General features: G+C 43.1%; 1 protein-coding gene across 1 annotated transcript in view; it reads right to left on the bottom strand.

Moving 5' to 3' along the window:
* LOC149279520 (sideroflexin-5-like) overlaps positions 1-18,020 on the bottom strand; it is a 76,990-nt gene that overhangs the window by 14,126 nt on the left and 44,844 nt on the right. Inside the window, exons 11-13 of the mRNA XM_089501078.1 lie at positions 16,524-16,639; positions 15,356-15,441; positions 3,733-3,850 (exon numbers count right to left, since the gene is read on the bottom strand). Of these exons, the coding sequence (XP_089357204.1) occupies positions 3,733-3,850; positions 15,356-15,441; positions 16,524-16,639 (320 nt within the window). The remainder of the gene's footprint in view (positions 1-3,732; positions 3,851-15,355; positions 15,442-16,523; positions 16,640-18,020) is intronic.

Here is an 18,020-nt window from a genome sequence, read left to right as displayed (position 1 = left end):
AAGATTGCCAGCCGTACAGGATAATTCCCCAGCCTGCTGGTACGGTACCGGGTGGGATGTGACCCTTATCGCAAAACCCCCAAAGGGAATCTCTGGCTATAGCGGTAATCAGGTACGAGGCATCGGTGACTTACTATTTTTGTGCATTAGAACCCCTTTTCCCCGTATAATTCCATTTAGAACGTAAGCTCTTGATTTGTATGAAGTTGCCATAAGGCTGGATAAAAGGACAACTCGAAGCCTTAAAGGAACCGCGCACGGCCCCAAACAGCCTCGCCGTGCATTAACGTATAACATGAGCTAAAATCTGGATTAAAAAACCCATTTACCTGCTGAAAACGCTGCATGATTACAAACACCGGGCTGAACGTTTTCCTAACACCGTCAGCCACAGCCGGTTAACATTTTGTGAACCGGAGTATATATATTTTTTATAGAAAAATAGAAAACATTTAAATAAATTGAAATAACTGGCGTTGGCTGTACTGTCATCTGGCGTACGTTGCGGTAAGAGACAGTGAGTGGAATGACAGCATTAAAATCACTGAAGACGGAGTCCGCCAGAAATGGTTTCTGACATCGCCAACGAGCACGATGTGAATGACAGGCGTCAGATGGTGTCCGTGGCAACCACACACAGACTCCGCACTTACTATTCAAGGGATGGTGTACGTCCATAAAAAATCTGTGTTAGAAAGAAGGCATCAGAGGGGATATGATGTCATTATACAAAAGTACGTACGGGGACAATATCCGGCCGCTCTCTGATGATCTGTTCGTTAACAGGACTGGGGAAAGAACGAGAGGCCATCCACTCAGACTCAGAGACAGAAATGTTCACTTAAAACGGCGAAAGTGGTTCTTTACAGTAGGAGCGGTAAAGATGTGGAATCCACTGCCCACAATAGACGCCTTTTACCAAAAAAATAATATACAGGGATATAGCAGGATTATATGTATATATTATTATAAAGACAGGATCAGTTATAGGTTGTTGATCCAGTGGGAAATAAGGGGATTCTTTTGGATCAACAGTGGTGGACTTTATGGACTTCGTGACTTTAACCTAAATCACTGTTATACTGTGAAGTTCTTCCGTGGACTCATGCGTGATTTTTTATCACAAAACCTCTTCATACACAGTCTGGACCCCACCAGCAGCTAACATTACAGAAGCTTCCTTAGTGGGGTGGACTCTCAATTCCAGGCACCTGAAGTTTCAACACTCCAGTTGCCCCTTCCAATGTAGCTAACCCAAGCTAAACAGAAAGGGGCAGATGGGAGGACCAACCCCTTCCATCACCTGGAGAGGGTTCATTTAGCGAGTAATGGGGACCTGCCGCTTCCTCCCACACTCCGCGTCCAACTGGGGCAAAAAAGGGGAATTAACCCAAGAAGGGGTACCCACAATGCCCCGCACACAAAACTGAGACACGAGTCTCGGCAACTAGAAATGTATACAATTTCCCCCCAAAAATACAAAATTTACAAAAATAAAAGGCAAAGGATGGGCTTCTATAAGCTCCGTTCCAGATCTGTCCTTCGGGAACGAATCAGTCACCGCGAGCGGGTCACGCGTGTATTATAAGGAGGCAGCCCACGCTAACACATACATGCACACACATCTTACTGTGCGGCTCACAACGGCCTCGCCTGTGACCTCTCCGGATGGCGTTTCTCGCGTGGCGTTTCATTAATGCGTCAGCCTTTTAACTGGGGACACATTTCACCCTCACCAGACCCGCTAATTATTGACAGTTGGTGAAGAGGAGATTTCACTTTCCCCTCCTGTTAAATTGCCTCTAATTAGTAATTACTGGTTCACTGTCATCTCCCTGAAATAATCCCGCTGCACACGGGCTCGTTAACCTATTGCTGGGCCCGACGCGGCCTGCCAGCGAGACGGGGGTTTCAACAGATTGACGGAGTAGGAAAGCCCTTCCTTCCTCGGCTGTTGTTTTTGGACAGCGACGGCGGTGGGTGGGGAGGTGTGAGGAGGGTGGAGAGGCGGCCATATTGCAGGTGTGTAGTGATCATGTGGGACAGTGGGGGTTAACTATTCACTTAATGGTGAGCTTTGGAAGTGCCAAGCGCTCTCCATGCTGCTTTAACTATACATTATACGGGGCCAGTTCATTCCTCTGTGGCGAACATATTCATCCCTGTAATGTGGAGCGGAAATATCCAGATCTCCTGCAAACCCTCTCTTTAGACCTCCAATGAGACCGTCCTTCGTACACTCGGGAGGGGATGGCTTAGGACTTCTCCTAGGGAAGCGAGAAAGCCCTCCCCAAAATGTTGAGAAACGGTGGATTTCCAAATCCCCCCTTACTGGCCCTTAGTTGGTAAACCACACGACCCATCTGAACCGGAGGGCTGCGAGCCATGGCGGTGGGGTATACACGAGGCAGGGGTAATAGTATCAGGATATACACGAGGCAGGGGTAATAGTATCAGGATATACACGAGGCAGAGGGTAACAGTATCAGGATATACACGAGGCAGAGGGTAACAGTATCAGGATATACACGAGGCAGAGGGTAATAGTATCAGGATATACACGAGGCAGGGGTAATAGTATCAGGATATACACGAGGCAGAGGGTAACAGTATCAGGATATACACGAGGCAGGGGTAATAGTATCAGGATATACACGAGGCAGAGGGTAATAGTATCAGGATATACACGAGGCAGAGGGTAATAGTATCAGGATATACACGAGGCAGAGGGTAATAACACTCGCTTTGTTCTTGGATCTCTATTAATTTCCAGTTAAGGCAGAAGTCTCATTAATTCGCAAATGTTGTTATTAATCATTTTACTAATCATAAAATCAGTGATGGCCGTATGACCTCAGACTGCGGTAATAGAGCCAACACAGACTGAATGTAATGAGGGAATAATACATTTCTAAGGCACATAGCAGAAAAATAAAGCATTAATTGCATCTGGGCACTTGGCATTACGATCGTTTTCGAGGGAGCGCAGGGCTCGTGGCCACTGAATTCTTGGCTTGCGCTATCAGGGAATGCAAATCCACATGATGTTTTTGGGTTGCTGACATCAATGATGAAGGGAAAAGACAACTTAGTCAGATTAGAGAACAATCTGGAGCTGAAACAGAGTCCCATAAAGTGGGCCTTAAAGGGACAGCGCCATCGGCCTGATGGGGCAGTTATGGTTGGTCTACAACCGTAATCAACTAAATCAGGAGTTTGCTCCACACAGTGACCCCGTAACTAGCTGCCCCTGTGCTTTAAGGGATAATCTGCCATGGCACCGTCACCGACCAAAGAGAAGTAGCTGCACCGTGCAGTTTACTGTAGCTGGGGGGCAGGTGCTCGGGGGGTATCATGTTATATGACCCTGTTGTACAACATCTACAACCACGTAGGATCAGGAAAGGAGCCACGATCTTGAGAGGTAAGGAGATTTGTGTGTTAGTGTGTACGCACATACGCACATGGGGAAGCTTAAGCTTCATCTGGAACTGATTATCTTTGAGCGAAGACCATATTCTCTGGGGCCAATGCAGCCATGTCCATTCTCCTCTTGGGTACATGGCAGGAATATGGTTTTGTAAAACCCCCCCACTGAGCAAGATGGTGGCTAACCACTTGCCATAGTCCGACAATGACAGGAGCCGAGGACCAACCTGACCTGGAGAGGCTCGCCCCACCACTCCTGCACCACGTATGGTAAGAAAGCCGGACAGCGAGACGGTGACTGACCTCAGACATCTGCGGGAAGAGACTGATGGCTAGAGGAAGAGCCAGCCCAAAGGCAGCAAGGCACACGAGGCTATGCACTGAGAGGGTCAATCGCGGGTATGATCGCAGCAACGACGTCCTGCAAGAAAGAGGGGACAAGAGACATGTTAACACACAAAAGGAAAATATCAATCTGAAGAATAAAACACAGAATAAAAATAAAAAAAATAAACACAAAAAATAATAGTGGTTTTATCGTAGAGACCACCATCGTATTATTTCTAGTAAGGCATATATTTAAGTTATGTGAGCAGGGAATGCAATGATAGAGGAAGAGGGAACATAATTTTTTTGAAAAGTATTTTTTTATATATACATATAAAAAAGAAAATTAAATGACCTGAAAAGCTAGGTTTTTTTGATCTTAGCTGAAGCATGCATGAAATAGGCATTATGGCGCCTTAATTGACGATTCAAGGCGAGACCAAGAAGTCTTCACGGCAGAAAAGACGGGCTGAACGGGTCTGATCTGACGGCACAATTATTTCTCTACCCCCGAGCCTGGTCTGAAGATATTGAAAGAGGTTCCGGAGTACCAAATTTTTTGTGTATATTGTATTGAGTTTTGTTTTTCTTTGAAAGCGGATAATTAATTATTAATTAATAATTCATTTGATTCTACGTTTTAATTCCTTTGTTCTATGCGTTGGAACAAAGAAGAAAAAGGTACGGCGCTCCGACTTAGTACTCGCAATAACCGGTCCTTACATTTATCGCCGTACACAGCTGGCGCTTTGTAAGAAGTCATATATATTTAGTTTTGTTTTTTTTGTTTTTTTTATAGCAGGGTAGCAGCCTCCTTTCTTAGCACCAAATCTTGGCACGTACCCATCAACGTTCATCAGGCATCTCAACGCCCCGGGCATCTTGAAAAGAAGACTGAACCCAACAGATAATTTCTGTCTTGTCTACCTATCAATAGCCCAATGGCTTTCCCTAATTAACAGTTATCGCTCATTAGTTCCGAAGAAGAACTTTTGGTTGCAGTGTGTCGGCTGCGTATCTGCATCAGCACAATCAGAACGTGAAAAACCAGTCGCACAATGACTTCAATAAAGCGCACATTCAAATGAAGGCCCTAAGGGCTGCGAGTTTCGGAAGAACAGAATGGCTGAGCCAACCCCGGCTTTGTTTGAGGGAACTTCACCGTGATCCAGAGCTCGGGACGTGTCGGAACACCTACGCAGGAAGTAGCAAAAGCCATCAGATAGCGTGAAAGTGTGTCAGCGGCAGCGAGGTGATAGGTAAAAGAGACTGCACAGAACCCTCAATGCGTTGGGACCAGATTGCCACGATTAATGACGGGTGTCGGGTTCGTTTTCTCGCAGGTAGGAAACAAAACATGTTGGGTTATTATTATTTTTTGACGCGGATAACACTCAGCCTGTGCCAGGCTCAGCACACTTCCATTGTGTGGGTCTCCGCGTATGTGGCGACACGTAGGGACGAGACTGGAATATCCGGAGGATCTTTAATGGTCCCATCCCGGTTGAGACGATCCCAGAAGAATGAGAGGAGCCCAAAGAGACAGTCGGCGGGCAAGAGTCCGAATCCAGCTCTGGATGTCTCATCGTTGGGACCTGCCAATGGTTACCACTGGTTTCTACTAAAGAGGATCGGCTGTCGAATAAAAGGTCCATAGCATGGGTGTAAAAAAAAACCAAAAAAAAAAAAACCCCCACAATATCTGAATTGGAAAGGAGCGGATAAATAAATAAAAAAAAACAATTTTTGGCCACTCTTCAATATCCCCAAATAATGGGAATTTAGATGACAAATATATATTAATGAGCTCCATACTTGTCGGCAATGATTTTATTAGATTTTATAAAATGTATTGCCTGTTTTAGTTTCAATGCCCTCAGGGGGGATTTAAACTAATTTTTGTTGCCATTAACAACAAAAATGTGTTAATTTAATTTTTTTCTGTTAAAACGAACAAACAAATTAAAAATGTAGGAAAATTTCAAACCAGCTTTTAAGCATTTGAGTACGTCAATGAATTCACCTGCAGGGTGAAGCCTTAGGGATCCGCAACGGGAATATACGTTTATGAGGCACTCAAATCGCACCTTTTACATTTTTTTTTTTTTTAAAGGATATAATTTTCATTCAAAATGTTTAAATGAAATATGTGCTATTAGTATTAGCATATGTGTATAGTTAGGTGAGAAGGTGAGCCCCTCTAAAGAAAAAAAAAACTAAAACAAAACAAAAATCTTAATTTATTTCTTTTTTAGACATAATAAAAAAAAGAAAAATATTAAAATAAAAATAAATGAATTTAGGAAGCATAAATACGATCTAGCCATTTTAGTCTAACATTTCCTTATTTTTTGTACCAATCTCTACCACTCAGAACTTGCTATTTGCACTTGTCAGCCTCTTCCCGATTGGCTGCTCCCCCCCCTTTTGCCCTTCCTGATTGGCTGTTCCTTCTGCAGACTCTTCCTGATTAGCTGCTCATATTTTTATAACTTGTACATTCAATATTTCTTGGACTCTAACGGCGCTCTCTTCTCGGCCCGCGCATGAGCCTCTAGCGCTAGTGATTATTTCCGGCCGCGCGGGTCTTCTGTAAAGCTATTATCACAAATATCTCAGGGCGAGGCAGGGATCAAAACCATGTGATGGGGGCAGCAAGATGGCGGCTCCCGCGAACACCGCAACCGGGAACAAGGGAAAATTTCTGTGTTAATAATTAATAAATATTAATACTTGCAAGAAAACATTGTTTTAGCATTTTTCATTTTTTAAAAACACTTTAATACCGTCTTCTGTTTCAAAAAAGTAATTTACATAATACAATGTTTTTGACACCTGCATATATATATATATATATATACCCATACTAATTATCAATATATGCAGTACGTGTTCTATTCCTAAACAAAAGCTTTGGGTTAATTCCTATAAATATCTTAATACAACCCCACCTAGGTGATCAATGTCTTTAAATACAAACTTATACCAATTATTTCATTAAATTAAATCTCAATTAAATTCAATTAATCACATTTAGAGTATGTTTATTCTTAATAACAAGTGAACATATTTACACACCTATCATTTCATTATTAATAAATACCGGTACAAAATACAACATTTCTAACATTAAATTTATTTTTATATATATATATATATATATAAATATATATATATATATACACACACACATAGTATATACCGGTGTGTATATATATATATATATATATATATATATTATATCATATATATAATAAGTAATATAATTATTCCCGTAGATATGTTTCTGCCACGTGCTGACTAAACAGTAAGGACGGCCTGAAAAATTGTGGATTTAACGCTGAGAAATATGCTGCCATATTGTTTAAATTAAACAAAGTCAGACAGGGGCCATCAGCGATGGGGAGAGACTTACGAGTATTTTGTGAGCAAATAATATCACGATTAACGGCTCAAGCAAACGCTAATGAGTCCCCTGCCCGCAAAAGCTTACAATCTACAGGGTTACCTAGGAAGATCAGAGCCCATTAACGATTTCCACCTAGATTTGTCTTCCTAATGTTTGCCGGTTGCTTTAATCTGCACCCCCCCCAAGCTTTATTCCTGTCTCCTCTGGCGCTCCAATCTTTTGTCATTAATGCCCCGTTGGTCTTCCCACTATCACCTTATCCCAACAAAAGTAATAAGATGGGAAAAAAAAAAAAAAGATTGCAGGCGAGAATTACCGAACCAATTTAAAATTAACAGTGGATATCGTGAGATGTCCTGCAGAGATGGTAACGAAGAAGTCCGGCTCGCATTACAATGGATGGAACGTCTTAATTAAGCAAAAGATATGACTTCATTTAAAGAGGGAGACGCGGGGGTATCCTCCCCCCAATTAAGAGAAGAAGGTGCAATTTCTTAATTGGCCATGCGATTCGGAGATTGGTAAAAGTTCAGTAAAATGATTTCTAATTAGAAGGGGTGGTCAGCGTTCTCCAGCCCTACGGACGGAAAACTCCACTGACGCAGACGTGGCATTTAATATCAGAGAAAGGACTCGGTCGCACGACACCTTCTTGGGCTTTGATCCATTGTGTCAATGAATTAACCGGCTTAAAGTACATTCACAGGGTGACGTTTGGAGCGTTTTTCGATGTTGAACCAATCGAAGGTTATTAGCGCGGCTTAAAACCCGAACGGTCGCGGTGACAGATTTGAGCGAAATAAATTCCTTTATGAGAACGACCTATAGCTTGTGCTTTTTATTTTTCTTTGCCGGTGCCGTGGTTTTAGGGGATATTTTATCCCAGGGATTTACAGAAAAAAAAAAAAGGTGCAATTCCCTGTCCGGAAGCTCTCCCCATTCCCCAGCCTTCCTGAATCAATCAGCAACGATCAGCAACTAAACGAGGAGGGATAACCATGTAGTCAGCATGACTGCTCACACATATAACGTGGGGTTCCTGTATAATTTACGCTATTACAGGGGTTTCTTTAGAGCGCAGAGCTGTGACACGTGGGATTTGGGGAAAGTGACAGACATTTGGACATTTGTTTTACTTCTTCATCAAAAGGTATTCGAATAAACCTGTTGGTGAAGGATCTGGTCTGAGCAAGATTCTCTTTCGGAGTCAGACGTACGAGGAGCAGAACATACTCAGTAAAAATCATTAAGGGATCAGAAACACGTTACACACGTGTTCTGCGCCCGTTGGCATGATAAAGGCCTTTGGCATGCTCATGGCTTATCTCATTAGGGCTCTTATACAAGACCTTGCTCAATCAAACAAGATCTCACTGGATTCCGTCTGTTTGGCTTCTTTTACCAACTGCCAGATGGATGGTTTGTTTGATCTTGTGCTGTGTCTGCTCCCAGGGGCTTTTGGCTCCTGTTCTATAGGACAGCCATGACTCCCATACCCCACTCCCATCTAGGGGAGAACCCTCCTGTCTTCCGTTCCTGCCAAGGGGAGAACCCCCCCACCATCCACTCCCGCCCTTCAGACCCACCTAGGGGAGAACTCTCCAATACTCCACTCCCACCTAGGGGAGATGGCGCCATACTCCTTTACCGCCTAGGGGAGATGCCTCCATACTCCACTCCAGCCTAGGGGAGATGCCTCCTTAATCCAATGTAGAAAGAACCAACCTGGCGTTACTTCTGACTCACTAAAACTTTCCAACTCCATTCCTGACGTAATCGGCACTGATCAACAACATCCTCAATGTGCATCTCTCTAGTCCTTAATTAGAGCTGACCTTGCTTTAGCGGACGCCCTAAGTGGACATCACTTACAGCTCACTTAGAACTTCCATAACTCAAACCACGGCTCATTTAGGGTTTATCTCCCCCCCCCCCCATTCCTGGTTCGCTTCTGTCAGTCAATGAAAATTCAATAGCCGACTCGAAGCTGGGTTGTTTAACGCCGCTGATTTAAACATGCCCCCCAGGCAAACTTTCATGAGTGTATCACTTTACTGAAAGCCCATTTAAATGTCATGTCGAGTTTATAGATTTCCTTTCCCCTTCTCTACGCTGATTAATAGCTTTCTCTGTATGTGTGGAGGACACGTCTTAAGTAGAGCTAGCTCTCTCGTTACCTGATCGGGACACTTATCCGACGGTTCAGTCAATATACTTTCTCAGCGTACCGTGGTGTTAGATGGGAATTCTCGCTCATTTCACTTATAAGGGGACAGACTCAGCAAGGACCAGCCACGGCTGGAGCTGGTAATTACTGTGATAATGACGGTGTAGCTGATGGGGTCAGTAAGACGTTGAGCCTGTGCTGTAAGGAGAGCTCAGAGCTTCTCAGAGAGGAAACAATTTGACACGGCGAGCGTGGCCCTAAATTACAGTGAAACCCCAGAAAATTAAAAAATAAGCCAATTTAGGGGAATCAAAACAGTTTGGAACCGATATTACCCCCCCAATCTGTCCCAAAGAGCTTCCTTTCTACTATAAACCCCACAATCTGCTCCAAAGAGCTTCCAATCTACTATAAACCCCACATTTTGCCCCAAAGATCCTGTAATCTAGTATAAACCCCACATTTTGCTTTAAATATCTTGTCATCTTCTAGTAGCCCCACAATCTGCTCAAAAGAGCTTTTAGTTTTCTATGAACCCCACATTCTGCCCCAAAGAGCTTCCTTTATACTATAAACCCACCATCTTCCACAAACAGCGTCCAATCTACTATAAACCCCACCATCTTCCACAAAGAGCGTCCAATCTACTATAAACCCCACCATCTTCCACAAACAGCGTCCAATCTACTATAAACCCCACCATCTTCCACAAAGAGCGTCCAATCTACTATAAACCCCACCATCTTCCACAAAGAGCGTCCAATCTACTATAAACCCCACCATCTTCCACAAAGAGCGTCCAATCTACTATAAACCCCACCATCTTCCACAAAGAGCTTCCAATCTACTATAAACCCCACCATCTTCCACAAAGAGCTTCCAATCTTGTATGAGCCCCACATGTTGCTCCAAAGGGATTGTGTGATCTGCCAAGGTCACCGTTAGGATTAAACCTGAACATGCCCCCTAGTGGTCATCTTGTTGTTACTCTAAGCGATATCACTTAGATCCATAAAGCTATTTGTTACTACAAAGGACTCTACGTAATGGCGTGCAATGGGAGAGTGGTAGATAAGTGGAACAGCCTCCCAGCAGGAGTGGTAGAGTGAGGGTATTTAGACATGCATGCATATGGTTCCTGAATCTAAGACGAGACCAACGACTGATTAAGGTTTGAGTTCCTGAAGTCCATTGTCCCGCTTTTAATGGGGACATTGGTTAGAGGCTAACTTGCCGGAGAGTCCAACCAGCTTGGCAAGGAGGCAGTAAATGGGCTTTCAAAGCCAGTATGTGGCTGATACGCTACATCCGTTTAAATTGGGTCGCCTAATACAACGTCCCCTATCGGTTTGGGTGCTGGGGGTGGAACGCTGATGCCGATAACTAAATAATAATATATAAAACAATAAAACTTAAAAAAAATAAAAAATACATTAAAAAAGGAGTCCAAGGCCACCCCACCTTTCCACCTTTGGGTGGTCACTACCTCCGTGCAGACGCCTATCCCTAATAAGTACATACGAGTAACACTCAACGTATTGTTCCCGTCTGGAGGTATCCAGTTGTGGCATTAAACAGCCTCGTAGCCAAAAGGGAAGGAAACGGCAGAAAATGATGTCAGGTTAACAAGCTTTCGTAGCCGGGGAGACAATTACAGGCACTCCCAAATAACCGGTAGCTCATTGTTACACAAACATTCTGGAAACACCTCCGCCATAAATCCAGATTGGAGATAAAGGCTCGGCTTTGAAGGTTTTGTCCTTAAGGGAGGAGGAATATATTCCAGGTATGTGACCTCTGTGTCCTGCAGGCGAAGACCTTCTCACTTCAAAGGGCCGAGCGCCTCTTCCCTGACAGCACGACACTCAGAACATCTGCTGGATCTGACGGGGACCATCATTTCTCTAATGGGTTCAGCACGCATTAGGGATAAAAATACACATTTTCATATTAACCATGTCTATAAATAGACATATTTCATCAGCTTCGAAAAAAAAGTCACACTTTGGCTCTACAGTAAAAACTTCTAACTACAAGGACAGGCTCCGTCTTCTAAAAGCTTTCTGCATGCTCTTTGTTGAGTTTTGTGCAACAATGTAACGCGACTTATTGTATCAAGCAGCGAGCGCAACCGAGGGGCAACCGTTCCTTCCTCCAAAAAAGAAAAACTTCCATTGTTTAGGTCCTGTAGCCGTTGGTGACCAAGTTACCCAGTTTACCCGAGCATTGAGAAAAGGGGGTAGATAAGAGGGCTACCCGCTGGACTCCTGGGGGTAAAGGGACTGTCCCAGTTTACTCCGTCTGTCGGTGGGGATGGGGCTTTAAGGGTCACTAAGGTAGTGAAATATCCGTAGTAGCCACCCCTAGTAGGATTCTACAGCCCCCACACGTTACGAGGCTACCCTGCCTATCCAATTTAAAGCCATAATAGTGTTAAATGATAATTAATTGTACAGCGCTGCGGTATATGGTGGCGCTATATAAAACAATAATGAAAATAATAACGCATGTCCATTTGAAGTATACATTTTTGATATCTATTTGCAGGCCCCCATTATTCGTTCTTTTCCTGGAAGAGAACCGTCCAGTTCAGAGCATTCAGCAACATTTCATTCACTTATCGATACATACCTGGGGACTGTCAGGGATTTGCCCCAAAATCGGGATCTCGGGGTGACGGGGCAGATTCTCAGGGTCACACAGTCCGGAGCCGACTCACTCGATATGAACAAATCTAAGACCCCCTAATCAGTGCTTTTCCTACCAGTATGTCACGGTTGATGTCCCTGCTTGAATCCAGGTGACTCAATTAACGGGATCTTTTAGTAATAACAAGTCAAGATTTCCATGATTTCCACATGGAAGCTGAGACTGCATCTCAACGTGGCAGAACTTGCATTAGTTAATTCATTTCCTATCTGAAGCTCCCCACTCCATGCTTACAAAGCCTTCCTGAACCAATCAACGACAATCAGCGACTTCCCAGCAGGGGAGGGAGAAGCTCACCGGGAAGAATACGTTTAATGTGATGTCATGGAAACGCGGACACCGCCACCTCAGCTTATAGGAAAGTTATTCTTAATACAGAAAGTTAGAATGAAATAAACAAGATGCTCGACTCTTTCTTACCCCCCAGGCAGGAGCGTCAGCCCCCAATCACAATCAACCGGCAGGAGCTCAATTTAAAGCAGTGACAGGTCCGCGGACCCCCCGCCGGCTTTGACAGATATAAAGTGGCTCTGAGACACCTAGTAGTTTTTTTTTTATTATCCGGTACAGATTGTGCTCGCGGTTTCCATGTAATAATTTCTCTCCGTGGTTGGGAATGCGTTCCTGTGCAGGGGAGGAAAAATTCAAGGAAGCCGGCCGCTGTTACTTAACCTCTGTGCTGTCTGTCAGTCACCTGAATGGATTTATATATACACATACACACATATATACATACACGCATATACATACACATATATACATACACATATATACATACACGCTAACACACGTACTGATTACCGAGCACACGGTTTCCCCCAAAATCCCGTAACCCCCTGTATTAGACGAACGCGTCGCTCATCATCCTCGCTGTAGTTAGCACAGGAATTATGAACTTAAACGTTTTCAAGCAGACCAATAAACAATTAAAGCCCCTTTCTTCAGAAATCCCCTTTTTGGGTTCCTTTAAAGCATAAAAAAGAAAGAAAAGGACTGTTGAGGAACGACAGAAGATTTTCACTTTTTCGGCTACAGACGGCTCGTTATTTTAATGTTTTACGGGAATTGGGTTTTTTTTCTGTTTTCTACGCCCTACAGGGAAAAAATATTCTTCGCTGTGAAATATGGCAGCATGTAGGGAGCTCATTCAATACGCTAAGTAACCGGCAATATTGTTATCATCTGGCCAAGCCGCGGGGTATCAGTCAGTCGGGTTCCGGGCTTTGCATCCAACCCGATATCTGAAACCTTTTTGTTTGATGTACATTTCCTTCTATAATCGCTGCAAACAACCGGAAGCTGCATAGTAAAGACCGCCGCGCGCCAGACGAAGAAAGGAAAATGAAACAATTAAAAGCCCCGAGATTTATTTAAAGCCCCACGGAAAAAATATTTTTCTTCTTCAGCATAAATAACAGGAACAACCCCCCAGCGCTGTATACAGTAATATAACCCCCAGCGCTGTATACAGTAATATAACCCCCCAGTGCTGTATACAGTAATATAACCCCCAGCCCTGTATACAGTAATATAACCCCCCAGCGCTATATACAGCAATATAACCCCCGCGCTGTATACAGTAATATAACCCCCAGCGCTGTATACAGTAATATAACCCCCCAGCGCTGTATACAGTAATATAACCCCCAGTGCTGTATACAGTAATATAACCCCCCAGCGCTATATACAGTAATATAACCCCCCAGCACTATATACAGTAATATAACCCCCCAGCACTGTATACAGTAATATAACCCTCAGCGCTGTATACAGTAATATAACCCCCAGCGTTGTATACAGTAATATAACCCCCCAGCGCTGTATACAGTAATATAACCCCCAGCGCTGTATACAGTAATATACCCCGCCAGCGCAGTATACAGTAATATACCCCCCCAGCACTGTATACAGTAATATAACCCCCCAGCGCTGTATACAGTAATATAACCCCCAGCGCTGTATACAGTAATATACCCCCCAGCGCTGTATACAGTAATATAACCCCCCAGCGCTGTATACAGTAATATAACCCCCCAGCGCTGTATACAGTAATACAACCCCCCAGCACTGTATACAGTAATATAACCCCCAGCACTGTATACAGTAATATAACCCCCCAGCGCTGTATACAGTAATATAACCCCCCGCGCTGTATACAGTAATATAACCCCCCAGCGCTGTATACAGTAATATAACCCCCCAGCGCTGTATACAGTAATAGAACCCCCCAGCGCTGTATACAGTAATATAACCCCCAGCCCTGTATACAGTAATATAACCCCCCAGCGCTGTATACAGTAATATAACCCCCAGCCCTGTATACAGTAATATAACCCCCCAGCGCTGTATACAGTAATATACCCCCCAGCGCTGTATACAGTAATATAACCCCCAGCCCTGTATACAGTAATATAACCCCCCAGCGCTGTATACAGTAATATAACCCCCAGCCCTGTATACAGTAATATAACCCCCCAGCGCTATATACAGCAATATAACCCCCCAGCGCTATATACAGCAATATAACCCCCCAGCGCTATATACAGCAATATAACCCCCAGCGCTGTATACAGTAATATAACCCCCCAGCGCTATATACAGCAATATAACCCCCCAGCGCTGTATACAGTAATATAACCCCCAGTGCTGTATACAGTAATATAACCCCCCAGCGCTATATACAGTAATATAACCCCCCAGCACTATATACAGTAATATAACCCCCCAGCACTGTATACAGTAATATAACCCTCAGCGCTGTATACAGTAATATAACCCCCAGCGTTGTATACAGTAATATAACCCCCCAGCGCTGTATACAGTAATATAACCCCCAGCGCTGTATACAGTAATATACCCCGCCAGCGCAGTATACAGTAATATACCCCCCCAGCGATGTATACAGTAATATAACCCCCAGCGCTGTATACAGTAATATAACCCCCAGCGCTGTATACAGTAATATAACCCCCAGCGCTGTATACAGTAATATAACCCCCAGCGCTGTATACAGTGATATAACCCCCCAGCGCTGTATACAGTAATAACCCCCCAGCGCTGTATACAGTAATATAACCCCCCCCCCGCACGGTATACTATAATAATCCCCCACTGCTGTATACAGTAATATACCCCACAGCTCTTTATCTGCAGATCTGGAGGCGCGGTCGCTGTCAGTCATGTGACATTTTGGGTGACTTTCCCGGCTCAAACACCGCACTGAGCTGACGCTTTATGGCAATGCTAATGAAGTCTACTGTTTTAAGTCCATTGACTCGGATTGTAACAATTGTACATAAGTTTGCGGTACTTACTTTTCAAGTACAGACATAATGATGGGAGGTAGGACCAGTATCGGCATCGGAAGCACCACTCTGGTGAGAGCCGTCTCGAGCAGAGCCTGAGAAGACACAGAGGAGTGAGATGCTTCTAATCTGGACAACCATGTGACCCATCACCATATTTTATTATTTTACTTTATTTAACATAAACTCTCGAAAAACCATCGAGAAAATGAGCTTTTAGTCGGTCCGAAATTTTTTTGACATTTTGTGCGCTCTTCAAAAGGGTTGATAAAGAGTTTTTTTTGTTTTTGGAGGGGGGGGGGTTAAAAAGTTCTCTCTCAATCACGAGACATGATAAGGCTTTTTTTAAAAGGTGTTACGCCGATCGTGTTGTGACGTGTGTCGTGACGTTCCACCGTAAAGATGTTCAGCGAAAGCTGCGTGTACGTCAATCAAAGAATATTCATTTCATCTAACAAATGGGGGGGGGGTAGCGGTTATTTTGGGGAGTAGGAAGGGGTCTGATCCGTAGAATTCTTACTTTTCAGTGCGTCCTCGTCCATGAAACATTTCTGCATTTAGATAAATATAACCCAGTGCTTTGCTTAGAGCCATATGGATAATTTTAAAGTTTTAATAAGTATTTTTCAGATTTTCGTACTAACGTTAAAATCCGATGGATCCCTTGGGACGGAGAATAAAGTTTGTATGAAATAACTGGAAGCATATGGTCCTTCCCTCTTCGTAGAGCCTTTAAAGACGGGCGTTCGCGAGCAGAACTAGAACAGCTGGGGGTCGTTTCGCTACAAAAAAAATTAAAAATCTATTCCTGCAAAAAGCTGCACCGTGCAAAAAAAACACGATCCTGGTTTGTGACTAATTAACACCAATCAAAAATATTGGGACTTATTAATCAATGTCTTCCAGCACAACCAGTGGGGCACAAAACAACCACGGATTATAAAAAATAAATCCATTCCTTGTGTCCAAGACGTGGCCTGAATAAAACTTTATCTACGTGCTAGTGTGTGTATGTACGTGTGCGTGTAATATACATATATATATACATACATACACACTAGCAGGTACACTAGTGTTCCACCCCAGAGGGGATCTGGATTATAAGGGTTCCAGGGCCCCGCTGGCTGTTATTAAACATGCATTAAATGTTTGGATCGAGAAAAAATAAAACACCCACGCGTTTTGCGGCTATTTTCGATGAACCGACGATGTTTCCGCTGCCGTCAAGAACATCAATGCCTTCTTCGAGCTCGCCGTGTCTCATCAGGACCACGTTGCAAATATTGGCGCTTGCTTAAAAAAATAAAGGGTCAACGGTATTAATTGGGCTAAAAGGTTTAATGTCATCCTGTGTGTGTGTATATAGGCAATATACAGTACTGTTCAAAAGTTTTAGGCAGGTGGGGAAAGAAATGCTGTAAAGTAAGTGCTTTCAGAAATAGACTTGTTAATAGTTTACTTTTTATCGTTTAACAAAATACAAAGTGAGTGAACAGAAGAGAAATCTAAAATCAAATCGATTTGCTGGGACCACCCTTTGCCTTTGCAGCATCAGTTCTGCTTGGCGCACTTACATACAGTCAGGGATTTTGTAGGCATATAGCTACGCGTATGATTAAAGAATTACACCAAACAGGTGCTGATCATCGTCGATTTACTATGTAGGTTGAAACAAAATCATTAACTGAAACAGAAACGGCTGTGTAGGAGGAATACAACTGGGTAACAGCCAAGCTCACTAACAAGGTGAGGTCGCTGAAGACGTCCACCATGGCAGCACTGAGAACAGCAACAACTCACAAGGTAGCTACACCATCTCAGGAAGGCATCTCCCAGGCAGACATTACAAAGCAGACGGGGTTCCGGATGCATCCTTTCACACCTTCCTAATACATTTGCACTGCACTAATATAAATATATTTATATTATATTATATATATATCTATTATATGAAAAATATTTTATCTATATTTTAAAGACAATTATGATCTACGATCTCTTACGTCTATATCTGGTATGCTCTAAATTTTATCTGTTCAGGGTAAATTAAGAAAAATTATACATAACAACAAAAAGAAATATTAAATATTAAAAATCATCCAGGGAACATTTCTGCATTGAAAACAATATGTTCTGGTGACCCTCAGTCAATCAAAAATGAAAAACAGACTGTTTACAAATCTAAATGACACTGGAAACCATATTGTTCAAAACAGTAAAAGATGAACTAAGTTCAAGGAAAATATGAATGCACACACATTTCGGAAAGAAATAGCTGGAATTCGTGGCGCGGTAGTTAACAAAATAAATTATTCACATACCACCCAGCTGGCCCCATTCCAATGTTAACAATATTAATTTAATGCTCCATCTCTGCGAGGAAATCATTAGTCCTAATTTGGGGGTTTTAGCAGAATTTAGTAAATTCCCTATCTTGTGTTTTTTTTCACCTGAAATAAATTCCTAATCCTGGTCACCACAAGGTCCTTTTGTCTCTGTAGACTTGACACCGAACTCAAAGGCGATTGGACAATAAGGGGGATTTTAGAATGTTTAATGCAGAATTCTTGCAATGGAGCTCTCCCTCGTGAATATCCATACTGTTGGATTTTCATAAAGTGATAGGTTAAAGACGAACTCTTGACTATTAGTCTCAGGATGTCAGGGTCTGAAC

The sequence above is a fragment of the Sceloporus occidentalis genome, unplaced genomic scaffold (assembly GCF_023333645.1).
Source record: "Sceloporus occidentalis isolate IW3139 unplaced genomic scaffold, rSceOcc1.0.p SCAF_163, whole genome shotgun sequence".
Lineage (NCBI taxonomy): Eukaryota > Metazoa > Chordata > Lepidosauria > Squamata > Phrynosomatidae > Sceloporus > Sceloporus occidentalis.
The sequence above is the reverse complement of the archived record's forward strand: the minus strand, read 5'-3'. Positions and strand labels throughout refer to the sequence as shown.